Raw genomic sequence first — 26,608 nt, 5'->3', positions numbered from 1 at the left:
CAGGATGTAGCACTCTTTAAATGCTTCCTCAACCTACAAAAGGTCAAGATGGAAAAGGGAGAGTGTCTCTCCCGGGAAGAATTAAGATTCGCTAGTAAAGGAAATGTCGTACTCTGATTGTAACCGTATGCTTGGCGGAGGGTCTCAAATGAGGAAGATGGAGCCCACAGACCGGCATTCTTCGCATCTCTTCAATTGGGGTCCCAAACCACTTCCTGTTCGACGGGAGCGAGGGAGGGGTGTACTTACAATGCTTCCTTCCTGGGCGGTGTTCACTCCTGTCATTGAAAGATTTAAGATAAAACTTTCATCGGGTAAAGAGAAACGATCAGCAATTTTTTTAAAAAAAGGACCATACTGAAAATTAAAACTAACCAGGATAAAATACAGGAACTGCGCAACTTACAACAATTTGCAGAGTGGCTGTTTGAATCAACAGCAGCACTGGGGGGGGGGGAATTGGTTAATGACTGTTTTTCACTCTTTTGACTACCGGGGCATCCGGTAGTCAAAATTCATCCGCTTGGCAATGGGCTCAAATTTATCACGGTGGCAGCGTCCCGGGCTGACGCGGTCACCTTTTGTGAGTTTCTGACAAACACAAGTCGGCTGGGTTCACTTAACAACCATGCTACTAACTTAAGAAAGGTCGTAAAATGGGGCAAGTGTCACGTAACGGCTGTCTTGTTTAGCAACAGGAATTTTGGGGCGCAATTGTAGCCGCAGGCCAAAACAACCTGTATTCACCAGCTGCCTGCCATTAGTGCAGGTTCGAGTCCCACCAGGCTCAAGGTTGACTCAGCCTTCCATCCTTCCGAGGTAGGCAAAATGAGGACCCAGATTGTTGGGGGCAATTAAGCTGACTTTGTAATAATGCCGCTGGGGGGGGGGGGGTGACAGCCCTAATAAGCAGGCATATACATAGAATGAAGGCTATTGCTAAGCACATTGATTTGTGCTTCTTAGATTGTAAGCCGCCCTGAGTCTTCGGAGAAGGGCGGGATATAAATGGGATTAAAATAAAAATAAAATAAATAAAATTCAGCACTCTCAGCTAACACGTCAAAAGAACTAGCCAAATTATTCAATAGCCAAACAGCAACATTTCTGGCACTAGTGAAGCTCACCCTGAAAAACAATCCAATTCAAAAAAGTACAAATGATTCTTCCTTTATGATGATGATATGAAAGGCCCACTTTCCAGTTGCAACTTCTGGTATTATTTCGTGAGAATTGTGGATCAGCTGATTGGGGGGGGGGTTTCCCCCAGAAAATCATTATTAGCATCACAGTAAAACTAAATCGCTTGTTTTGTCCTAGGTTTGGGGGAGGGGGGAGGAATCCAGAAAATATCTTCTATCCCAAATTTGGATCAACGAAATGGAATAATGGAACAATGAAAAGAGCCTTTTCAAAACTCAAGGGTGTTTTGCACCATCCCCGAAACCTCTTGTCCTCTCGTATGTCACCCTGTGATTTTGCCCCCCTGACGTACCTTTATCTATTTTCCATTTTGCTCTGAGTTTACTTTGAGTTGTCTTTAAAAAGGTAAAGGTTCCCCCGCACATGTGTGCTAGTCGTTTCCGACTCTAGGGGCCGGTGCTCATCTCCGTTTCAAAGCCGAAGAGCCAGCGCTTGTCCGAAGACGTCTCCGTGGTCATGTGGCCGGCATGACTTGACGCCAAAGGCGCACGGAACGCTGTTACCTTCCCACCGGAGTGGTCCCTATTTTTCTACTTGCATTTTTACGTGCTTTCGAACTGCTAGGTTGGCAGAAGCTGGGACACATAACAGGCGCTCACTCTGTTACACGGCACTCAGGATTCGACCCGCCAAACTGCCGACCTTTTGATCGACAAGCTCAGCATCCTAACCCACTGAGCCACCACGTCCCTATTTGCAGCTCCTTGCAAACCCAAATTAAGAGCCTTGTGTGTGTGCGTGTCTGTGTGTGTGTGTGAAACCCACCAATACCTTTTTTCATCCCCTCTATGGACCCGTGGGAAATGGGCAGTAATTTTCGAGTCCTTCCTTCCCCCGTGCTTGGCACCTCTGGCCTCCGACGCCAGGTGAGGCGAAGATCCTGACCCTTCTGCGAGCATTTCAGCATCTTTCGCGGGATTATCCACGGCTTCGGGGTTGAGGCTAAATCGGTCCCCTTCGCTTTTTGGGGGGAAAAACTGTCTCTTTCTGGAATCCAGGTCAGTCTCTGCCCTCCGGAAGTGGGCAGAATTGTCCGGCCCTTCCGACACATCAATATTGCCCTGGTCCTCAGGAAGAGGGCTGATTTCTTCATCAGCCTCCGACATCTGGCAACTGTTTCTGGAGTTATCCACATCCATGGGCGATTCAGGCTCGCTTTCCTTCTCAAATGAGGGCGATTCCCCTAGACATCCCTGATTTCTGTCATGAAAGCCAGAAAGATCGGACGAAGTCGCCGGACCGCCTCCGTCGGAAAGCGGGCTCTCCGGGATCAAGTCTGCCTCGTCCGGCTCAGCGTTGTCACCCACGGGATCCTCAGGGCTGCAGTTTTCCAACAGCGGCGGGCTCTGCGGAGCTGCTTCCCTTGCAGGATCCCAGTCTTTGGAAGCCTGTTTTAAACTGGGCACCTTGGCGGGGCTGCCTGTAGGAAACTTCCGGGCGGCCGAGTTTTCCCAGATTTCATGACCAGCTCGGTAAGGCTGAGCTCCAGTTTTGTACGTCTGGTGAAGGCTCACGTTTTTCAACGGCTCGCTTGCCCGTCTTGGTTTCAGAGCCTCGGCTTCGGAAAGCTTATCCCTACAGGTGCCCACAGCTGGAGGAAAATCCCCTTGCTTGCTGCTCATTTCGGCGGATAAATTTGAGCACCCCTGCTGGAAGAGGCCCTCGGCATCGTGGTCGAAAACACGTTCTTTTTTAACAAAGGCCATTTTGGACTCTGCTTCCATGTTGCTTCTTTTGCTTTGTCTGCAGAAAGGAACACACAAAGTGCGGTACATTTAAACAAGAGAGCCATTCCACACAATTCCGTGCCGCTGGCCAGTATCCCAACAACTGGAGGGCACAGAGCTGCCCGTCTCTGAATTAAAATGCGCTCGTGAGCTCCCGGTTAGACTGCTGCAATGCTCTCTACATGGGGCTGCCCTTGAGGACCACTCGGAGGCTTCAGCTGGTGCAGAATGTGGCCGCGCGAGTTGTGATGGGAGTCTCCCGATACTCCCATGTAACACCTCTCCTCCACGAGCTGCATTGGCTTCCAGTTGCCCTCCGGGTGAGATTCAAGGTGCTGGTGATGACCTATAAAGCCCTAAATGGCTTGGGTCTGGGATATCTGAGGGAACACCTGCTGCCAGCGTCAACTTCCCATCGTCCTGTACGCTCCCACTGGGAGGGCCTCCTTAGGGTACCGCCAGTCAGTGAGTGCCGGCGTATGATCCCCAGGGGAAGGGCGTTCTCTGTGGGCGCACCTGCCCTGTGGAACGATCTGCCTGTGGAACTCCGGACTGCCCCCGACCTTTGTTCGTTTTGCCGGGACCTAAAAACCTGGTTATTTGATTTATCTGGCCTTGACTGAGGGGTTTTAATTTTTTAAACTTTTAAATTTTTTAAACTTTGGGCTACTAATTGTTATTTAATCTTATTTTAATTCTATTTTAACTCTTATTTTGTCTTTTAACTTTGCCCTGTAAAGCGCCCTGAGTCCTTCGGGAGTAGGGCGGTATATAAAACTAATTAAATAAATAAATAAATAAATAAAATATTGAGCAGCTTGTAAAAAGCTTCCTCTGAGCCTCATTTTCATTCTAAATTTTCTAGACACGTTGCTGACCCGATTCCCATCCTTAGCTCAAAGGATCGTGTATTGCTAAGGTGTTTCTATGCTTTGCTATACTACAGAAAGACCTTGACTTATGATTTGTTTAATGACCGTGTTACTAACTTAACCACTGCAGCGATCCCTTTAACAGCCATGGCAAGACAGGGCAAAAGTGACTTAACAACGGTCTTGCTTGGCAAAGGAAATTTGGGGCTCAGTTGTGGCTGTGAGTTGCTGACTACCTGTATTCTTTTTTTCTAATCTCATGAGCATAGCAAAGGATGAGATTCCTTCCCGACATTTTTAAAATATATATATATATAGTTCTAAAAACTGAAAAGCTCCACGAGACGCAACACAAACAACATGCAAAAGGTATAGCGTTTTCTCATTAAAAAAATTCCCCAAAATACTGGCAATGAGTAACTTATAATTTAAAAAAAATGACAAGGATAAACGAAGCGATCGTGCCAAGCGGAGTGTGATTAAACACCCTTCCTTTACAAAAGACTCCAAACGAGAATCTGGGTCTGATATCAGCATCATTATGTGTGTCACCTCCTACACTGCTTAATTCTTTTTGTTGACATCCTTGTTAATAAAAAAAGTATACTTCACTAAAAGGCTTAACAGCGAAAGCTAACGTTCTAGTGCAGGGGTGTTAAAACTGCCGGCCCGCGGGCTGGATGCGTCATGGCGAAACCGGGCCCACCCCATTGCCGGCAATGGGGGGGGAAAAAAGTCGCGACACATGACGTTGCGAGTTTGATACCCCTGTTTATAGTGGGATATTAGCGTTCTGGCGGAATAATCTAGCGGTAGAGCTGTTCCTATAGGCTGCGGCAGAAATAAAATGAGTTGAACCTTGTTCTGTTTTACCTTTCAGAGTCTACAGTTCTGGATCCTTTGCTCTCCATCCAGGAGGTAATCCTCTTTTGTTTGTAAACTGGAAGGAAATATACAGTAGTTTTACCGGAAGCAGAAATATATAAATCTATAAATTATGTATTAATTTATAAGGAAGTTTGGGGAAGCGTACCAAAGCCTTCAAAATCAGCTGCATATCCAAGCACGTGTTATTTACCAAAGTTAAGTGTCACTTTTCTGACCAAGAAGCTGCAGGTAGTTCTCGAATTGGGACATTTCTTGCCACACTTGTTAAGCGACTCGCTGCAGTTGTGAAGTTAGTAACACGGTTGTTATGTGAACCTGGCTACCCCCCCCCCATAGACTTTGCTTGTCAGAAGGTCACATGACCTTAAGACACTGCAACTCTTCTAAATATGAACAAGTTGCTGAGCGTCCGAATTGCGATCACATGACCACAGGGGGGGCTGCAAAGGGTCATACACGTAAAAAGCAGCCACGAATCACTTGTGACTTTGAACAGTCAGTTAACAAGTCAATTAATAAGTCGAGGACCACCTGCAGTTAAATACAGCCTGAAAAGTCTCTTTTAGTAGGTGGCTCCACAATGTGAAATATAATAACAACAACAACAGAACTCCACAGAAGGGAAATGCAGCTCTCCAGCAGAATAAAGAGAAAAGAAAAAAGACATTTGCAAATCCCAGTAAAAATTGCAGGCGAGGGGAACATGCTGGTCTATGGTGGAGTCTATGCTATGGTGATGGTATAGTCTATGGTAATCTAATAATAATAATAAAAATAATGATGATGATGAATAAATGTGGCACCCAGAACTCCACCTGAGGGAACTGCAGCTCTCCAGCAGAATAATACTAACAGTAATAATAATAAAAAAGACATTTGCAAATCCCAGTAAAGACTGCAGGCGAGGGGAACATGCTGGTCTACGGTGGAGTCTATAGTTAGTCTGTAGTCTGTGAAATCCAATAATAATAATAATAATAATAATAATAATAATAATAATAATAATAATAATAATAATAGTGAATAAATGTAGCACCCAGAACTCCACGGGAGGGAACTGCAGCTCTCCAGCAGAATAAAAAGAAAAAAGACATTTGCAAATCCCAATAAAGACTGCAGGCGAGGAAAACATGCTGGTCTATGGTGGAGTCTATGTTATGGTGATGGTATAGTCTATGGTAATCCAATAATAATATTAATATTATTAATAGTAAATAATAATGATGATGGTGATGAATAAATGTGGCACCCAGAACTCCACAGGAGGGAACTGCAGCTCTCCAGCAGAATAATACTAATACTAACAGTAATAATAATAAAAAGACATTTGCAAATCCCAGTAAAGACCGCAGGCAAGGGGAACATGCCGGTCTATGGTGGAGTCTATAGTTAGTCTCTAGTCTGTGAAATCCAAGAATAATTATAATAATAATAATAATGAATAAATGTAACACCCAGAACTCCACCGGAGGGAATTGCAGCTCTCCAACAGAATAAAAAGAAAAAAGACATTTGCAAATCCCAGTAAAGACTGCAGGCGAGGAAAACATGCCGGTCTATGGTGGAGTCTATGCTATGGTGATGGTATAGTCTATGGCAGGGGTAGGCAACCTCGGCTCTTTTATGACTCATGGACTTCAACTCCCAGAATTCCTGAGTCAGCTATGCTGACTCAGGAATTCTGGGAGTTGAAGTCCATGAGTCATAAAAGAGCCGAGGTTGCCTACCCCTCATCTATGGTAATCTAATAATAATAATAAAAATAATAATGGTGATGGTGATGAATAAATGTGGCACCCAGAACTCCACAGGAGGCAACTGCAGCTCTCCAGCAGAATAATACTAACAGTAATAATAATAAAAAAGACATTTGCAAATCCCAGTAAAGACCGCAGGCGAGGGGAACATGCCGGCCTAGGGTAGAAGGAGATAAGCAGGAAGTAGATATAAGCAAGCAGGACAGGGATCTCCTGGTGGTGACCCATCCCTCCCCTCACTGCTCCATCCCCGGGGCGCTCGCCTTTGTTCCCCACGGTGGCTGCGGGGCTGCCGGGTCCGGGCCCTTCCTCCCGGCGGCGGGGAGGCGGCGGGGGCTGCGGGACCACCTTCTCGGAGGAGGAGGAGGAGGGCGAGGAGGGCGCCGCCTTCCCCCCGGAACTGCTGGCCGGAAAGAAGGGGCCCAGGCGAGCCCTTTTCCCGGGGGGTTCACACTCGGGCCCCGCGCTCATGCTGGGGGGGGCGACCCAGGTCACCCCCGGGGGACGGGGAAGCCCGGCCGCATCCTCCCCTCTTCCTCCTCCTCCTCTTCCTCCTTCTTCTTCCTCGTTGCCCCGCCGAGCCGGAAAGCGAGCGTCGCAAAAAGACGCGGAGGAGGAGGAGGAAGAGGCGTCGCGATCGGATGACGTCACGCGCTCCCTCCCCGGACTGGCGCGCGGCGGCTTTCCCAGGGCTGGTTCTTTTAGAGGTCGTCCTGGCGGCGGCCAGAGCAGCTTCCGGTGGCGGCGCCGGAAGGGGCGGCGCCGAGAGCAACGAGGCGCTGAGGGAAAAAGAAGAAAGAGGAAAGCGAAGGAAGGAGGAGTCGCGATCGGATGACGTCACGCGCTCCCCCCGTCCCCGGGCTGGCGCGCCGCGGCTTTCCCAGGGCTGGTTTTTTTTAGAGGTCGTCCTGGCGGCGGCCAGGGCAGCTTCCGGTGGCGGCGCCGGAAGGGGCGGCGCAAAAAGCAACGAGGCGCTGAGGGAAAAAGAAGAGAAGAAAGCGAAGGAAGGAGGCGTCGCGATCGGATGATGTCACGCGCTCCCCCCAGCTGGCGCGCCGCGGCTTTCCCAGGGCTGGTTTTTTTTAGAGGTCGTCCTGGCGGCGGCCAGAGGAGCTTCCGGTGGCGGCGCCGGAAGGGGCGGCGCCGAGAGCAACGAGGCGCTGAGGGAAAAGAAGAAAGAGGAAAGCGAAGGAAGGAGGCGTCGCGATCGGATGACGTCACGCGCTCCCTCCCCGGGCTGGCGCGCGGCGGCTTTCCCAGGGCTGGTTTTTTTAGAGGTCGTCCTGGCGGCGGCCAGAGGAGCTTCCGGTGGCGGCGCCGGAAGGGGCGGCGCCGAGAGCAACGAGGCGCTGAGGGAAAAGAAGAAAGAGCAAAGCGAAGGAAGAAGAGCCAGGGCGGCCTAGCTCCGCCGCCGCCAGCTAGCCAGCCAGCCAGCCATGGAAGGAGGCGCCGGGAACACGAAGAGCTCCGGATTCGCCGGCCTCTTCGGCGCCGGGGGAGTCGCGGGGCCGGGCTACTCCCACGCGGACCTGGCCGGCGTCCCTCGTAAGCGGGCCTCGCGTGGTTAGGCCGGGCGGGCCGAGTTTGGGGAGGGGGAGGGATGGAGAGGGGGCGGCGGGGGGGGTTGTTGTTGGGGAAGAGATTCCGTCCTTTCGGCTTCGGGGGCCAAAAGGGGATTTCTCCCCCCCCCCTTTAGCCGGGCGGGTTCTTGTGGTGGTTGCTTTGAAGGGGATCTGATGGATGAAGCGGGGAAAGGCCGGCTCCTGCCCTGGGACCTTGGATTAAGGCAACCTCGGCTCTTTGAGGACTCCTGGACTTCGACTCCCAGAATTCCTGAGCCAGCCATGCTGAGGAGAAAAGGGAGAGGTTTCCAAGCTGAGCCACGCCGGCTCAGGAATTCTGGGAGTTGAAGTCCACAAGTCAGGAAGGGGCCATTGTTCCCCCATGCTGGCTGAGGAATTCTGGGAGTTGAAGTCCACAAGTCAGGAAGGGGCCATAGTTCCCCCATGCAGGCTCAGGAATTCTGGGAGTTGAAGTCCACGAATCATGAAGGGGCCATAGTTCCCCCATGCTGGCTGAGGAATTCTGGGAGTTGAAGTCCACGAGTCATGCAGCCATAGTTCCCCCACGCTGGCTGAGGAATTCTGGGAGTTGAAGTCTACGAGTCATGAAGGGGCCATAGTTCCCCCACGCTGGCTCAGGAATTCTGGGAGTTGAAGTCCACGAGTCAAGAAGGGGGCCGTAGTTCCCCCATGCTGGCTGAGGAATTCTGGGAGTTGAAGTTCACGAGTCATAAAAGAGCCAAGGTTGCCTACCCCTGGGAAGGGGCCTTTGAGGAGGTGAAGGAGGGGTTCAAGGTCCATTACGCAGCATGTGCTCATCGCACAGACACCCGATTGGGTCTCATTTGGGGGGGGAAACAGGATATCTCAAACCCTGATCTGAATCTAGAGTTAGAATAGAGCTGGAAGGGACCTTGGAGGTCCTCTAGTCCAGCCTCCTTCAGGGCTTCCACATCCTGACGTTGCCCTTCCTTGAATTCATTTGGGAAAAGTCCCCTCCTCCCCACACCTTCGGATTGCCTTTATTCCCCCCCTCCCCCGGTTGTGCCAGGCTAGCCTATAGCCCTTTGGGATCTCCTGGTGGTCTCTCATCCAGGCCCATCTCTCTCCTGAATCTGGACATCCTAGCCAGTCTTGTCCGCTGGGCTCGGGCTACAAATCCCGAAATCCTCTAGCCATCCTTCATTGATTTATTGGGTTTGCCTTATTGGGATGGGTGATAAAACGTTTGAAGCTATCCGGAGAACACGTGGCGTGGAGTAACTTGCCTGAAAACTTGTACCCGTTTTCTTGCTGGATGTGATGTGTCCAGCTTTTAGGCTTCCCTATAGCAAGGCGAGCATCGCTGCACGGTAATTTGGTAAACTGAATGCGGTAGTGGTTCCTTTCTCTGAAATTTTAACTTAACCCTGGAGAATGAGGTTTCATACAGATGTTGAATTGCTTGATACAATTTGTAGGTGATTTATTCTAGGACATTTTGTCCGGCCTTGGTTAAAGGTAATATATGTGCCTGGTTTTCGGATTCATCCAAACTGTTACTCAAACTTAAAGGCTGGCAAGCAGAGATTCAGGAACACAGCTAGTTGATACGCTCCCCCCCCAAAAAAATCTTAATCAGTAAGGACATAATTAAGGTAGAAACCGGAAGCTGATCAGAAAAAAAAATCCTCAATATTATGAACATACATAAAGGTAAAGGTAAAGGTTCCCCCGCACATGTGTGCTAGTCGTTTCCGACTCTAGGGGCCGGTGCTCATCTCCGTTTCAAAGCCGAAGAGCCAGCGCTTGTCCGAGGACGTCTCCGTGGTCATGTGGCCGGCATGACTAGACGCCAAAGGTGCACGGAACGCTGTTACCTTCCCACCGTAGCGGTCCCTATTTTTCTACTTGCATTTTTACGTGCTTTCGAACTGCTAGGTTGGCAGAAGCTGGGACGAGTAACAGGCGCTCACTCTGTTACGCGGCACTCGGGATTCGACCCGCCTAACTGCCGACCTTCTGATCGACAAGCTCAGCGTCCTAATCCACTGAGCCACCGCGTCATGAACATACATATATGCCCCTAAATTCATATCTATTTTTAATGGACTGACAGCTGATCATTGATGTTTGCATATTCCTATTAAAGGAAACCCGTTTGCAGATCTTTTGAATCTGATCTGCTCCTTCCTGTCCCTCATACCCGATTTCAATTGAAGCACACTTAGAAACTCAAGTCTACATTTGAGAGTACAGATATAGTCCTCAGCTTATGACCGCCACTCCAACCAGACTCCATTGCTAATCAGGGCTGGCGTGAAGTGGATTGCACCTAATTTTACGACTTTTTTTGCCCCTGTTGACTGAACTGTGTAGTCGTTAAGTGAACATGACTTCTCCCATTCACTTTCCTTGTTGGAAACTGGCTGGGATCATGGCAGATGGTGATGGCATGACCCTGGGATGCGGCAACCGTTGTAAACACATGCCAGTTGCCGAGCGCCCAAGTTTTGATCATGTGACCTTGGGATATTGTGACAGTAGTGCAATTGTAAGTCGCTTTTCTTTGTGCTCTTCAAACATTCAAAGTCATTAAATGAATGGTTCTAAGTCAAGCTTTCTTTGAGTTGTCTTTTACGCTAGGTTGTCATACTTTCCAACTTGAAACCTTGTTGTTTTTTTCCTTTCAGTGACTGGAATGAATCCCTTGTCCCCTTATTTAAACGTTGACCCTAGATATCTTATACAGGTGAGACCTCCATGATTGCTGTCTGTGTATTGATGTGTGCCTGTTTGTGAATCAGCATTCAAAAATGCACTGAGTTTGTGATTGTACAAGTTACTTGATGTACAATATTGATGTGGTTTTGAATAAGATTAAAATAGGTACCTGAAAACGTTGTACATAAAGACTCCGCAGTTAGGTGAGCACAGCTGTTTGTGGTCAGGAACTGTTTCCTTTAATTCTCCAACCAGAGGACTTCTTGAAAACATCTGGCTGACTTCAGGCGGAAATAACATTTCTCCCACAAAGTATTTGGGAATGTGTGAAAATAAAGTCAAGCAAGAAACAAAATGGATTACCCCGTCACGAATAAACACTACCTTACATTTTTAAATACGTCACGCAAATCTGTGTAACCTAAGTTGTTATGGTGCAAATTTATTTTCACTCTTATTCGGATGTATTTGCATCTTCCTTTTTCCCCAACTGCCAAATGAAAAGTTACGTAGCTGGGCCCCATTTTTTGAATTTGGAAAAAAAAAATCAGATTTTTTTTCTTCTTCTTTGCTTTATATCATTTAGGAAGGAAATATTAAGACATACTTTCATGATCCGTTTTTATTTTTTTAGAGAGAGAACAACCTCAGCGAAAGGTTCTTCTTTTTTTTTTCTGCCACCCCATCTACAGAAAGGGCCCTAATCTCAGAGTTGGTGATTCTGAATATATTTTGTTCCTAAATTCCAGCGGTGGTCAGCTGTCTTGTCAGAACTGTGTCTTTGACAGTGTTACACTGCTGGGAGAGAAAGGTACTGTGTGTTTAGCTGTCTGTCATTTTCTCCGTTCTGGAGGTAACTGACACCAGCGTTAACAGTATTGTGCTTTGTTGAGAGTGTGTTGAGCAGATAACCTCCTGGTCAGCGCTAGTCTGAAAGCATACACAGCTATGGGGTGGCATTAAAACAAAGAGTATTATGCAACAGTGTTAGTACAGTTTATTACATCAGCCATGTCGATCGTAGCTAACACTCGATTAAGAATGTATTACAGTTTCTCACTGGATGCTGGCTAATGAAGATAACATTTATTTGCCCTGTACAAATACAATTGTTCCCTTTTGCAGGGCTCAGTAACAAGTAATTCAAAAGGAAAACGGGTGGACTCTTTTCCCTTCTATTTTATTTACTGGGTGGACGGAGAATTTAACAGTTTCCCATAAACGCTCTAATACAATGAGTATCACGGGGCTTCTTTTCATGAAACTAAGGAATTCAAAGGCGGGTATCGCGGTAAAGGATTAATTTTTGTTTCAGGATACCGATGAATTCATTTTGCCTACCGGAGCTAGCAAAACCAGGGGCAGGTTTGAACTGGCATTCTTTACAATTGGCGGATGTTGTATTACAGGTGGGTCATCCTTTTCTATTGATATCATGATGCTGGATTGATGTTTCGATTCAGTAGAATATATATAGAGAGAAATAAACAGCCAATTCTTCAGAATTCCCTTTGGGCAGGTAAAGTTGCTGAATTTGGCGTATATTAAAGGATGAAAGCCCAGTTTGAGACTGGATGGATCCTTACAAGTAGTAGTACAAACCTGGGATCACTAAACAGGCTCAAAAAAAGGCAGCATATTAACAAGGTGCGCCCTGCTCAGAATACGTAGCGAAATATTTTCCCGCAACTATAATTCTGTGGATTGATGCTCAGGTCCAGTGGGAAGGCAGCCATCTTAATTCACGCCATTTTCAACAGTGGTACGTTATTGGAAGATACAAGTACTTGTGACCTGTGTCGTCACCGTTTTGGAGACGATAGCAGTTTGAGATAGGGTTGGGCAAGAAATAAATATACCCCTTTTAATAATTAAATTTTAATCTCTGTCAAGGAGGCTTCTTGAATGTCATGGAAAGTATTGTTGGAGGACAATTGCTTGGTTTTCAATATAAGCATGAGATGAATAATCTTTTTTTACGCATATTCTGTTCTGATTTATCTGACCAGGAGCTGCTTTTGGGGCATTAAATGGCTTGAGACTAGGTTTGAAAGAGACACAAAACATGGCTTGGTCCAAACCTCGGAACGTACAGTAAGTATTTGATTTCATTAGAGGCCGTTTACTTTCTTCCCTATTTGGAGAATGCAAAGCTATTCTTGATGTGCGACCAATGTTGGTATCGCAGGTTTGCTTAATCTCTGATCCAGTTTGCTGGTTGTGTCACTGAGGGCCAGGATGTTGAGGCAAATTAAGGTTATTGGAGCTGTATGTAAAATATGAATGATTCCCTAAACAATTTCTCCCTCTTCTGCTAAAAAAAAAAGTCTGAAGTTTGGGATGAACTTATTATTTGATAGAGATAAAAAATCTCATCATTCCCCTTGAAAAAAGCTCAGCCTAAATTAGAAAAAAAAAGAGTAGACTTACACTCTTGTAATGCCTTAGACCAGCGGCCCCCAACTTTTTGGGCACCAGGGACCAGTTCCTTGAACAGAGGTTTTTCTACGGACCGGAACAACTGTGGTTTTGCATACTGGCTGCTTCCCACGGATGGGGCTTCCCTTGTTCTGGCATGCCACGTGCAGGGGGGTTGGGACCCCTGACCCATACAGCCCAGTAAATAACTTCACTTTTAACACAATAGGTTTCATAACAATTTGAGGGTATTTTGGCTGGTTAATTAGTAATAATAGTTATTCTCTTGTAACCTTAAAAAGGTTACAATGCGTGCTAGTCGTTTCCGACTCTAGGGGCCAGTGCTCATCTCTGTTTCAAAGCCGAAGAGCCAGCGCTTGTCCGAGGACGTCTCCGTGGTCATGTGGCCGGCATGACTAGATGCCAAAGGCGCACGGAACGCTGTTACCTTCCCACCGTAGTGGTCCCTATTTTTCTACTTGCATTTTTACGTGCTTTCAAACTGCTAGGTTGGCAGAAGCTGGGACGGGTAACAGGCGCTCACTCTGTTACGCGGCACTCGGGATTCGACCCGCCAAACTGCCGACCCTCTGATCGACAAGCTCAGCATCCTAACCCACTGAGCCACCGCGTCCCTTGTAACCTTACAATGATGTCTATTGCTATTGATAGTCCCTTAATTTTCTAGATGTTTTGTTTCTTAGTTGAAAAATCCAAGCGCTTTCCAAACAGGCTCTACAAGTCTGCGTTTTGTTGTTGACCTGTTTCCAACAGCTGCTTTAAAAAAAAAAAAATAGATGCTGCTTCTGAGTGGGTGGCTCCCGGTGTTAAAATATTGAGCTTTCCGTAAAACTGAGGGCTGAGGTGGATTTTTGTGGGAAGACCCGAGTCAGGATGGTGGCATTCAGGGCTTTTTTTCTCATAGAACGCTCAGAACGGAGTTCCGGCACCTTTTTTGGATGGAACCTTGTAGGGTAGGCAAGGTGGGTTGTATGACATGTGTGAGTTCCGGCACCTTTTTCTTTTACAAAAAAAGCACTGGTGGCATGTCAATTGTATCATTGTTCTCAGTTTATTTTGGAACGGCAGTTGCATAGGCTAGAGAGGGCACGTTTTTTGCATTTTCTGCTCAGGTGAGGGGAACAAAAAAAAACCAGCGTCTAAATAAATAGGTGCATCTGGCAGACATTTTAGACTGAAAAAAAATGGTCAAATGAAAATGAAACGATTCGAACCAGCAGATGGTGCCAAACCTCAACTAGCCTTGGTGGATTTCTAGGAAGAGGAGAGAGTAAAGGTCATTTCTTGCAATGTTGCTTCATTCTGCAAGCAGGGATGGGCTGTGAGAAAATTTATGGAGGATTACAAATTCGGGGAGGGGGGGCAAAAAGATGGAGAAGCAGAGAGGTAGAGAGTGGAGCACCTTCAGAGAAGCTCCTGTTGGAGAAAGTTGGGGCGGGGGGGAACCAGGTGTCCTATATACCAAGGAAAAGAGGATTAGCACCAAACTCAACACTTTGCTGACCTGCTAGGTTTTTTTTAAAAAAAAACCCTGCACGTTCACTATTTTCATCACCATCAGCACCATTATTCGAGGGAGGGGGTGTCATAACATCTTAAAGTTCGTAAAAGCCTGCCTTAAGCCAAGTGGAAGCCATGTTCGCCAGCAGGTTTGCGCTTCTATATGGATGCCCTAAGGGGACGCAGTGGCTCAGTGGGTTAGGACGCTGAGCTTGTCGATCAGAAGGTCGGCAGTTTGGCGGGTCGAATCCCGAGTGCCGCGTAGCAGAGTGAGCGCCTGTTACTCGTCCCAGCTTCTGCCAACCTAGCGGTTCTAAAGCACGTCAAAATGCAAGTAGAAAAATAGGGACCACTGCGGTGGGAAGGGAACAGCGTTCCGTGCGCCTTTGGCGTCTAGTCACGCCGGCCACATGACCACGGAGATGTCCTTGGACAAGCGCTGGCTCTTCGGCTTTGAAACGGAGATGAGCACCGGCCCCTAGAGTCAAAAACGACTAGCACGCATGTGTGGGGGAACCTTTACCTTTTATGGATGGCCTAGCTCAGAGGTCACCAAGGGAGGGGGAAGCATTTTACACACGTGCGCGAGAGCAATGGCCGCAAGGGATAGCACACACATGATACTGGCCCTGCCCCCTTCTTGCGCAGTGGCGTCCCACTTTTGCGCCCTGTGGCGTTGTGGCAGTTCATTTTTGCGCTCCAAGGCACAGCGTCCTTTTTTTTTTGCACCCGTGTCGCTAGCGTGATGGGGCAGTGTGCGCGCACACATTGTGAGCACCTGCCAGGTGCCCAACAGGCCTCGACCCGCTACCGGGCCGCAGCCCACAAGTTGGGGACCCCTGCCCTAGCTTGGTCAAGTATTGCTACAACAGTGTATCTCCTTGGTGTGATGTTTAAATTTACTGCCCTGTAGGCACATCAAAATGTCAGAGTAGATTTCTTGGCAAGCTCATTTTACAACAGTGGAGACTTGGACTTTACTCCTGTTCATTTCATATTAAGTCATAGTTGGTTTCTGTTTGAATTCTGTCTGTCATTGCCTCAGCATGATGAGCAGGTGTCAGGAGGAATACCTGGTAATAAAATAGATGTGACCACTCCACTGTTCTGTTCTATAAAGTAGCTGGGAACAAAGTCTTCCACCAGCCAAGTCCCTACAATGGTGGAAACGTAGAGAGTTAGTCTCTTTTGGGGATGTACTGTGTTACCTTTTGCTAGCTGGATCAAACAATGGTCTAATGGCCTTAACTTTCATTCCCAGGAGACTCTGTTATGGGTTACCTTATCTGGAAACATGATTCAGCCTCTCTCAAGAAGGAATGCTAAATACATTTAACCAGCATGTTTACGGAGAAAAGTTTTAATAACATGTTGATGCCTAGTGCTTTTCTCCAGAATTGAAAAATTAGAAGCTAGAGAGATTCTTAAGTAAGGATCTACTAGGAACCTGCTTTGTTTTTCATGTACACGATCATTTTTCTTGTCAGATAGTCTCCAGGATCTTCGCTACTTGATTTAAACTGTTTATGGTTGAAAGAATTGCTGTTTGTATTGATTGTGCTGCAGTAAATGCTAATTATGAAAGTGATTTTTTTTAAAAAAATAACAAAATAAAAATTGGCCACCGATTGATTGGGTAGTGCCGAATTGGATTTACACAAAAGTTCCAAATTTACTTGACAATGCCAGCTGCCTTAAAGTTAGCTAAACGTGTTGGCAGTAAATCACTGTTGCTAATCCATGTCTTACAGAGTAAAATTACATGGAAATTTTTGTGTAACACACAAGTTCCTTTTCGTGGGAAGGGTTGGCTCATCCTTTTAATTATCATTGCCTAATGTAAAACAAGTTATATAAGATAGGGTGTTGGCAGACAATGTTAAATTGGCTGACCTATTATTTGGGCATCACACTAAACATCTTGCTCCTTTCTTGAAGGGTTTTAAATATGGTGACACGGCAAGGAGCATTATGGGCAAACACTCTTGGATCTCTAGGTAAGTGTGCTTGTTTCACAAACTAAATCTACAAAATTCCCATTTTTCAAAAAAAAAAAAATCTAGGATGCTAGAAGGAAATTTTAAGATCCAGCTGAACTGCATGACAAGTCTTACCAGCCAACTGAATAACATGATAGCATCCTTGACTTAGGACAACAAATCAGGACCAGAATTTCCATTGCTAAGCAAGGCGGTGTTTAAATGGCTTGCATCCTATTGCACAACCTTTTCTGCTATGCTTATTAAGTGAGTCCTGCAGTTGTTTAAGTGGATCTTGCATTCCCCATTGACAATGGCTAGGGAAGATCACAAATGGGGATTGCATGAGCTCAGGATGCTGCAGCTCTTGTAAAATACGTACCACTTGCCAAGCGCCCAAATTTTGACCACATGATCGTGAGGTGCCGCAACGGTCTTACGTTCCCCTTTTTTTTTAAAAAAAAAGTGCTGTTGCAACTTTGAAGAGTCACCAAACAAATGGCTGTAAGCAGAGGACTGCTAGCACACTGCTGTCAATCCAAATTGAAGGATTGAAGCTGTTGGTCATTACGCTGCTTATTGGAACATTTAGAGGGCCAGTGTGCCCTGCAGCCTCCTATCTACGGGGCAGTTCTAGATTGCAACCCTGGAAAACAGGACATAAGGCTCAAAGATGATTGGGTTCAGAGGGCAATCAGACCGGTGATACATTAACAGATGCTTCACAGCTGTGTTGGTTTTTCCTTGTGTAATATTTCTCTGTGTTCCCGATCTTTTGCCCCGACCTGCTTTTGTGCAAATAGCATGGATTGAGTGGGCTCGTAGATTGCCTGACAAGAGGCGAAGATGAGAAAAATTCCTTTTTTTATGACTCACACTGGCTAACCTGCAGCTGCACATTCCCCAGATTAGTCCTTACCATCTTGTGACAACTTGATAAATGTTTTGTTTCAAGAGGTGAAAGCTAGAAAGAGAGCCAACTCTTCAGGTTTCTATCATTAGATCTGGGTTGTGGGTAGAGCGACTTCGAGTCTAACATGAATTGCGGTAGGAAGGGTTCGCTTGACAGTCGCAATAGCACTTAGACTTACACGCCGCTTCAAACAGCCCTCTCTAAGCGGTTTACAGAGTCGGCATCTTGCCCCTCCCCCCAACAATTGGGGTCCTCATTTGACCGACCTTCGAAAGCTTGAGTCAACCTGGAGCTGGTCAGGATCGAACTCCTGACAGCGGGCAGAGTCAGCCTGCAATATGGCATTCTAACCCCTGCACTTAGCACTTAGACTTACACGCCGCTTCAAACAGCCCTCTCTAAGCAGTTTACAAAGTCGGCATCTTGCCCCTCCCCCCCAACAATCGGGCTCCTCATTTGACCGACCTTGGAAGGCTTGAGTCAACCTTGAGCCGGTCAGGATCGAACTCCTGGCAGCGGGCAGAGTCAGCCTGCAATATGGCATTCTAACCCCTGCACTTAGCACTTAGACTTACATGCCGCTTCAAACAGCCCTCTCTAAGCGGTTTACAGAGTCGACATCTTGCCCCCCCCCCAACAATCGGGGTCCTCATTTGACCGACCTTGGAAGCCTTGAGTCAACCTTGAGCCGGTCAGGATTGAACTCCTGGCGGCGGGCAGAGTCAGCCTGCAATATGGCATTCTAACCCCTGCGCCGCCATAGACAGTAGCAACCCCTGATCAGGTCTGCCATGGGTCTGATCTGGTTGCGTGAGGGGCCTCCCTCCACCACCAGCAGGACCAAGCACCACTTTGAGTGCTTCTTTTGCGATCCGGTAACATTGAACTGTCTACCGCTATTAAAAACAAGAGAGAGGAAAATGGTAACTGCTTACGAGTGAGCGATAGGGATTCTGATTCCTGACTGAGGCACACCCGAGGTTTCTGGCACGCTGGGCACAGTTTTGTTTCCCGAGGGTGGAGAAAAAAAAACACACCCTTTTGAATCTAATCCCACTTCCGAAACACAATTCTGCATGGCCCTGTGTGGCTTAAGAAAGATGGGCCTGTCGTTCCCTTTTGCGAGTCTCTGATCCTGGGCTCGCTCCCCTTTCCAAATCCAGAGCAATAGTTTCAAGAGGACGTTGGGAGTTGTCCATTCCTACATTTTCCCCCGGGTGGTGGTGAGGATGGTGCTTAAGCACGCAGGAACAGGGTGGTTGATCGAATCCCAGGTAGCCCTTGACCTACGAGCATCGTTGGGCCAAAGATTTCTGTGGCTAAGCGAGACAGGCGTGTGAGTTTCGCCCCGTTTTACGACCTTTCTCGCCACAGTGGTGGAAGTAAATCGCTGCAGTTGTTAAAAGCGAGTGACGTGGTCGTTTTAAGCAAACCTAGTTTCTCCGTTGACTTTTGTCGGTCAGAAGGTCGCAAAAGGGGAATGTCACGAGCCCGGAACTTAAATACGGGTCGCGACGGTTACAAAAGAACGGTCGTCAGTCGCCTTTTCTGTGCTGCTGTAGCTTCAGACAAGTCACGAAACGAACCGTTGTAAGTCAAGGACGACCTGGAGAAAGGCAGCCACCCTCCCTGCAGCTCGAGCCAGGGCCTGCCATCCCTCGAGCTGAAATCCCGACGGGAGCGCGGCTCCAGTTTCACAACCGCCGCCGGTGGGCCTGCGTTCACGAGATCTTGTGAGGAGGGTGGGGATTAGAAATGGCCTTTTTCCAAGCCAGCCTTGGGGGCGGAGAAAAACAACAACTCTGGTGCTGGGGGGGGGGGAAGGGCTGGCGCTCTGTGGCTGTGTCCTGCTTCTTGGGTGGACATTTTAATTGCTCCTTTATCGATTTTGATTTCCCCACCCCCCCAGCGCTGCTGTATAGTGCGTTTGGCGTCATCATTGAGAAAACGCGAGGGGCAGAAGACGATCTCAACACGGTGGCAGCCGGGACCATGACAGGGATGTTGTATAAAAGTACAGGTATGGGAGCAAAAGGGACTTCGGTCCCCTGCCGTTTTTGAGAACGCGGGTTGTCCTCGGCTCGACGACCAACGTCGAGCCCCAAGTTTCCGTTGTTAAGCGAGGCGTTTGTTAATGTCTCGTTTTGTCCTCATTTGCCGGCCTTTCCCTGCCCCGGTTGTTAATCCCTGCAGTTGGGGAGTCAGTCACGGGGTTGTTGATAATAATACAATAAAGTTGGAAGGGACCTTGGAGGTCATCTAGTCCAACCCCCTGCTCAGGCGGGAAACCCTATACCATTTCAGACAAAACGGCTGTCCAGTCTTCCCCGTTGACTCTGCTTGGCCAGAAGGTTGCGAAAAGCGATCGCGCAGCCCCGGGACACAGCAACCGTCATAAGTACGTGTCGGTTGCTGTGCGTCTGGCTTTTGATCACATGGCCACGGGGGACGCTACCGTGTGAAAACGGTCCTTAGTCACTTTACCGTGCCGTTGTGACTGAACGGTCATTAAATGAACTGTTGTAAGTGAAGGACTGCCTGTAAGAGCTGGATGAGACGTATCGCCTGCACAGGGCGCTGTTCTTTATTCCTTCTCTAGCTATAGATAAGGAGCCTTCGTTATTATATTGTCGGATGGCTAAAATCCACCTTACCTTTGAACCTGCTGACTGCCCAGTAAGGGTTTTCCGGCAAGCACCTCCCAGGAAGAAGGGAGAACAAAAAACGAAGGAAAATCGGCTGTTCATTTGGTTTACAGACTTCAGCACTTCGAAGGCTGCAGGGGAAAAAAAAAACAAATCAATCCACCTTTTTATTTGCCTGAACTTCTGCCTAGTAGAGCTTTCCTAGCCCCCTCTTCCATTCAGCCTCAAGTCAGACGTTATTGGATGCAATAAAGCCACTGGTTCTGTTTGCTTAAAGGTAAAAGTTAACATTCAATCTTGATTTTACCTGTCCCCAGAGTGACACCCAATACTGGCCACCCCTTCTGCTAACAGAGTTCATTCGATAAAACGTTGCCTCCGGGTCTGCAAACTTGTCACTTAATGGGTTGTTCGAAAGAAAAGTATCATAAACGTTAAATATCCGGATTAATAGGCAGGTGGTCCTCAACCTGTGAAAACAGGCTAGCCCAAAATTGATGTTTGCTAAGTGAGACATTCCTTAAATGAGTTTTCTTGCCACCGTTGCTAAGTGAAGCAGTGCAGTGGTTAGTCACACAGCTGCAGAGTCAATCTGTCTTGCCCGTTGGCTTTGCTTGCCAGGTGGTTGCAAAACCCAGTCACAAGACCCCAGGACACCGCAACCGTCATAAATACGAGTCAGCTTCCAAGCGCCTGAATTTTGATCACAAAATTGACCGTGGGGTTCCTGCGACGGTCATAAGCATGAAAAAAATGGTCTTAGGTCACTTTTTTTCAACGCCGTTGTAACTTTGGACGGTCCTTAAATGAACTGTCAAGGGCTACTTTGTGTGTGTGTGTGTGTGTGTGTGTGTATGTATATACACACATACACATACACAAACAGGAGAAAATATGTTAGTTTTTGGTTCATTTTGATAACATCTAGAGCAGTGATAGCGAACCTTTTAGAGACCAAGTGCCCAAACTGCAACCCAAAACCCACTTATGTATCATCGGGTGCCAGGTGGGTGTGGCCAATTGGGTGGGTGTGGCCAATTGGGTGGGCGTGGCTGCGGTGGTAACGGCAGACTGGGTGGGACTAAAAAGTTCAATCAATCAATTCCAACTTTGTGAGATTTTGTTTTCCCCGTGAGACATTGAAATTGATTCATTGAACTTTTTTTTTTGTTTTGCACACAGCGGCGGAGGCCTAAAGCGAAAAGGTTTTATAAAACCCAGCTGAAGGCCTAGGACTGGGGCAACAGTGCACGTGCCCACAGAGAGGGCTCTACGTGCCACGTGTGGCACGCGTGCCATAGGTTCGCCACCACGGATCTAGAGTTATCAGTCACTGAAGCAGTGGGCGTGAGCCTAAATGGACTCCAGAAGAGGGTAGAGGACAGGAAGGCCTGGAGGAACATTGTCCATGGGGTCGCGATAGGTCGGACACGACTTCACAACTAACAACAACAACGAGTTATCAATAAGTTGCCAGTCCAATAAAGCCCTTTTTTTTTTCTTGCATTACGACTTGCGTTATGAAAAGGGGCTCTCGGATTTAATCTGCTTGGGGCTCTGAACACAAGGCAGAACATTTATTTTTTTTCCTACGAGCGGAAGAAGACTTTTTTCCCCTCTTGTTCTGGCCTCCTTTCCAGTGGTAGTCAGCTGTCTTGGCCCTTCCGTGTCTTTGATAGTGTTACGCTGCTGGAAGATAAACAGCCCTGCCTCCAGGTCTGCCAGTCCCCGTCTCCGTTCTGGAGACGGCCGACACAGCCTACGCAGAACTCGGCTTCCTTGCAAATGTGCCGAACGAAACAGACCCGGTCGGCACGGGTTTCGGAAGCATACACAGGTGGCGTTTCTCTGGTGTAAGGCATGTGCCTTTGATTGATTAAGAGAAGGCGCTAATGCCAATTAGGATACTTTTAATTTCTAACATTTTCTAGAAGTTAAAAACGTAGCAGATTTGCAGTTACTGTGTATTTTAAATCCCGTGGCTAGGCTGCTGATGCCTTGCCCTCTTCAGCTTAACATTCAAGGGAGATTGGATGCAACAGGCCAAATTTCTTTCTGGACACCCCTTGAAACAACACACACCACGTGTTATTTGTTGTTAGCTGCGAAGTTGTGTCCGACCCATCGCGACCCTATGGACAACGTTCCTCCAGGCCTTCCTGTCCTCTACCATCTTCTGGAGTCCATTTAAGCTCAGGCCTACTGCTTCAGTGACTCCATCCAGCCACCTCCTTCTCTGTCGTCCCCTTCTTCTCTTGCCCTCAACCTTTCCCAGCATGAGGCTCTTCTCCAGCGAGTCCTTCCTTCTCATTAGGTGGCCAAAGGATTTGAGTTTCAACTTCAGGATCTGGCCTACCAAAGAGCAGTCAGGGTTGATCTCTAGGACTGACCGGTTTGATCGCCTTCCAGTCCAAGGGACTCGCAGGAGTCTTCTCCAGCACCAGAGTTCAAAGGCCTCCATTCTTTGGCGCTCAGCCTTTCTTATGGTCCAGCTTTCACTGCCATACATTGCAACTGGGAAGACCATAGCCTTGACTATACGCACTTTTGTTGGCAGGGTGATGTCTCTGCTTTTTAGTGTGCTGTCTAGATTTGCCACGGCTTTCCTCCCCAGGAGCAAGCGTCTTTTAATTTCTTGGCTGCAGTCCCCATCTGCGGTGATCTTGGAGTGAACAACCTAGAGTGTGGTATAGACATGACATGCTTCTACATTTAACAGATGGTCAGGAATAACGGAGTTCCCCTTTCCCCAATGAGCGTTCTTTCAAAGCAGTTCTGTAGTCACCTCATTTTTTGTGTAGAGGTTTCGACTTGTAAGAGTGGGAGCTTAAAATTGCCTGAGGAAAATGCCTGTTACCATAAGGGGAGTTTGTAAAATCCCAGGCAGTAGTCACCTTAGGCATTAGTACTACCCGGATACTTGTTCAGACACGCGAGCACATTATCTCATGGAACTGTGTTGTGTGTTTTTATTGGTTATGCTTACAGCATGTTTTGCAAGGCTTGCCACATTGGCCTAGTTTATCGCAGCTGGCTTATGCTTAAATGGCACTTTGGGATCGATTGTGTTTCAGAATCTTAAGCATTGGGCTGCTGGTGGCCCTAAGAGGTGTGCACTCTAAATCACAATCCTAGGAACATCACAAGAATATTTGCACCCAGGTGTTTGGTTATACCAGCAATGGCTCCTGAAGAACTCTTCGGACACTGACACACTTTAAGCGACCATCAAGCCATCATACCCCCTTAGATTCTGGGTCCTAAGGATGACACCTTGGCCGATCCAGCACAGTCTCCCGGCCTCTCCTTATTTTATTTCTTTTATAAAGGGGGAAGGATAATGACAGCCTCCAATCGGTTGGACTTGGGACAACCTGTATTAATGGAGTCAGGCAGCTCCTCCGTTGCTGGGATCTGGAGGCCCACGGTAAGGAAAGTGAAAGGCATTTGATCAGTTGAGTCAGAAGTCGCCTTTACCGACCTCATCACTTCTTTGTAAACATCTGCGTAAACAGCCGTGGCTTACCGATCCACTTATCTGTTGTGGGCCCCTGCTCTTTCCCAAGAGGTGGGAAATTCACACGTGCCACCCCGTGCAGGTAGATTCGCTTCCCGTTCCCGCAGAAGGCAGACAGGTAGACGCTACAGCACGCAAACTTGGCAGCTTTCGAGACTTGTGCCTGGGGGGAGTTGAAGCCCACAAGGCCTTAGAAGTTGCCACGTTTGGAGACGCCCTACTCCAGAGTTTGCAAGATCTTCCGATTTGAGTAGGCGCCGCAGCAAAGGTGCGCGCTTACGCTTCCGCTGATCAGGAGTCAGGCAGAAAAGTCTTATTTTCAGATATTGCTGTCAGGGTAAACCCTTTTTTCTTTTCTTTTTTCTTTTTCTTTTTTCTTTTTTCTTTTTCTTTTTTTTTTTTTACTAAGCTTGCGTATGTGTGCAAGAGAGATGACGGCGGACGCCCACTTTGTGAGGCTCAGGGGAGTTGACTGCTAATCTCGCCCAACCAGAATGCTGATTGCAGGGGTGGAGAACTGCTGAAGCCTATCGCTTAGCAGGCAGAGGTGAAAAAAAAAAAAAAGAAGGGTAAAAAGTCATGAGTGGCGTCTGGAAATTCCCAACTCATCGAACGCAAGTTTAGCCAAAATTAAGAGACTTTTAATGCGTTTCAGGGCAAATTCAAGACACCCGACTTAAGCTGCGCGGCTGTGGATCTTGGCTTGGTGTTTTTAGGTTTCACCGTTCTAATATTGATTGCCGGCAATTTGTTGGGTTCAACTTTTCTGCTCTTTTATTTTTTCCGGAAAGCTCTCCAGTGCACACTCCCTTCAGATTCTAACTCTCCTTATTGGGCAAAATTTTTTTTAATTGTGTTTGATGTGAAAACAGATGATGTATTTCCTGCCTCGTCCTGCTTCAAAGTGCCTTTTATTATAGCCGCTGTAGGTCCTGACATGCATTGTCCCTATTACATCGTATTTTATTTTAACTATTTACGTATTGGAATTTATTTGCCCACCCGTCTTGTGGCAAACAACTCTGGGCAGCTTTTTTCCATTACAAGAATAGTGTCCTATGCAGGGATCCCCACCCCCACTTTTTATAGGTTTGTGACACTCTTCGGTTATAATTTAGGCAATTAGAGATCAGTGTCACTCTTTTAATGATGCATAATATGCAGATGGCAATGCACTAACTGGGGAGCCAGGTCCTGAACTCATGTCCACCCTTCCATAGACCCAACTAGAGCTTTGCTAATAGAGCTTCAGTACTAAAATTTAAGATTTGCAAAATCAGCCTTGTAAGTGTGTTTTTTTAAAAAAAGTTTTTTTCTTTGGTGGAGCCAGATCAGGACCAACCACAAGTCTCTCAGCTGATTTGGAAGAAAGAAATTGTTAAGAGTTCCAAAGGAGAGCCCCGATTTTCTCCCTGGAAGACTGCGAAAGGAAGGGTGTAGCAAGAAAAAACTGCTTGCCCCTACATCAGGGGTAGGCAACCTGGGCTCTTTTATGACTCGTGGAGTTCAACTCCCAGAATTCCTGAGCCAGCATGGGGGGACCTTTGGCCCCTTCATGACTCGTAGACTTCAACTCCCAGAATTCCTGAGCCAGCATGAGGGAACTGTGTCCCCCTTCATGACTCGTGAACTTCAACTCCCAGAATTCCTGAGCCAGCATGGGGGAACTATGGCCCCTTCATGACTCGTGGACTTCAACTCCCAGAATTCCTGAGCCAGCATGGGGGAAACTTTGGCCCCTTCATGACTCGTGGACTTCAACTCCCAGAATTCCTGAGCCAGCGTGGCCCAGCTTAGAAACCTCTCCCTTTCCCCTCAGCGTGGCTGGCTCAGGAATTCTGGGAGTTGAAGTCCACGAGTCACAAAAGAGCCAAGGTTGCCTACCCCTGCCCTGCATATACTGAGATGTTCCCCACACACACACACACACACACACCAGCTTCTTGTATAGACTTTGCAGATGTGCTTGTGTGCCTTGCCTGGGTGAAGGCCCACTATTGGAACCTACCAATGCTGGCAGATGTCTGCTTACTGATGTTTTGTTTCCTTGCAGGTGGATTGCGTGGGATAGCCAGAGGTGGCGTTGCAGGACTGATGCTCACAGGTCTCTATGCGCTGTACAACAACTGGGAGCACATGAGGGGCTCTGTGCAACGGCAGTCGCTTTGAGCGGAGCGGAGGACGAAGCCTCTTAACCCGTGCAGCGCAATCAGACTGGACCCCTTCGTTATAGTACCTAGCGGACACACACACACACACACACATACCCCACTCAAGGCCGCTGATTCTCGCTGGGCTCTGGAGCATTCCGCATCCTTCAGGGCAACGGGTGGCGGACGGCGCCATTTGACCTGCACAAATGAAGATCTCGTCTCCACAAGCATGTTCGCTTTTTTTGCCTCAGTTTGTACACCGAGACCATTGCTTGATTTGACTGTAATAAAATGTATGTGCTGGAAAACGCTTTATTAAGTTCTGCTTGTCGCACCGACGTTTTTAAAAGCCAACCACCTACGACGACGCGATCGGCGTTCAAAGGAGGTAGTGAACCGATTTCCTCAGAGCAAGGGAGACGTGGCGGTAGCAGCGCATCACACAAAACTGGGAGGTGCGTCGAGGTGTGTACCGCTTTCCTTTTGCTGAAATGCTTTGCAAGTCACGTCTAGTGTTTTTTGACGGATAACGTTCTGGGCGCCGAGCTGAAAATAAGTTCTGGTCGTTTTTTGAGAGTCCTTAGTAATAAAAACACAAAATGTTTGCAGTGCATGTTTTAAGAACAAATGTTTGACTCGAGAAACGATCCTTAAGTCAGTTTCTAGAGGATAGAGAGAGTTTTCTTACGATTTCTTTGAACTAAAGTTCTTTCAAAATGGGTTGAAAATGCCTGGCCATTGTAGATTTCT

General features: G+C 47.5%; 2 protein-coding genes across 7 annotated transcripts in view; one reads left to right on the top strand and one right to left on the bottom strand.

Moving 5' to 3' along the window:
• Positions 1-7,047, bottom strand: part of PARG (poly(ADP-ribose) glycohydrolase) — a 66,821-nt gene extending 59,774 nt beyond the window's left edge. Inside the window, exons 1-4 of the mRNA XM_083364187.1 lie at positions 6,711-7,047; positions 4,676-4,742; positions 1,975-2,946; positions 113-278 (exon numbers count right to left, since the gene is read on the bottom strand). Coding sequence (XP_083220313.1) covers positions 113-278; positions 1,975-2,946; positions 4,676-4,742; positions 6,711-6,918 — 1,413 coding nt within the window. The 5' untranslated portion in view covers positions 6,919-7,047. The remainder of the gene's footprint in view (positions 1-112; positions 279-1,974; positions 2,947-4,675; positions 4,743-6,710) is intronic.
• A 570-nt stretch (positions 7,048-7,617) lies between these two features.
• On the top strand, positions 7,618-26,166 carry LOC310641775 (mitochondrial import inner membrane translocase subunit Tim23). 6 transcript variants are annotated; one of them, XM_083365033.1, is made up of 8 exons: positions 7,618-7,992; positions 10,682-10,740; positions 12,028-12,121; positions 12,722-12,806; positions 16,590-16,648; positions 19,453-19,563; positions 25,036-25,176; positions 25,759-26,166. In XM_083365033.1, exons 1-7 carry the CDS (start codon positions 7,884-7,886, stop codon positions 25,143-25,145), a joined length of 627 nt encoding a protein of 208 aa, XP_083221159.1. In that variant the 5' UTR covers positions 7,618-7,883; the 3' UTR covers positions 25,146-25,176; positions 25,759-26,166. The 6 variants fall into 6 exon arrangements, 3 of the variants coding, with proteins under 3 accessions (XP_083221159.1, XP_083221160.1, XP_083221158.1); XR_014492773.1 differs by lacking the exon at positions 25,036-25,176 and adding an exon at positions 24,115-24,252 and having other exon boundaries at positions 7,620-7,992; XR_014492774.1 differs by lacking the exon at positions 25,759-26,166 and adding an exon at positions 24,115-24,252 and having other exon boundaries at positions 7,620-7,992; positions 25,036-25,162.
• The last annotated feature ends 442 nt before the right edge of the window (positions 26,167-26,608 follow it).

Source organism: Vipera ursinii (genome assembly GCF_947247035.1).
Source record: "Vipera ursinii genome assembly, chromosome: 5".
Classification (NCBI taxonomy): domain Eukaryota; kingdom Metazoa; phylum Chordata; class Lepidosauria; order Squamata; family Viperidae; genus Vipera; species Vipera ursinii.
Note: the sequence above shows the minus strand (reverse complement) of the source record. Positions and strands in the feature narration are given on the sequence as shown.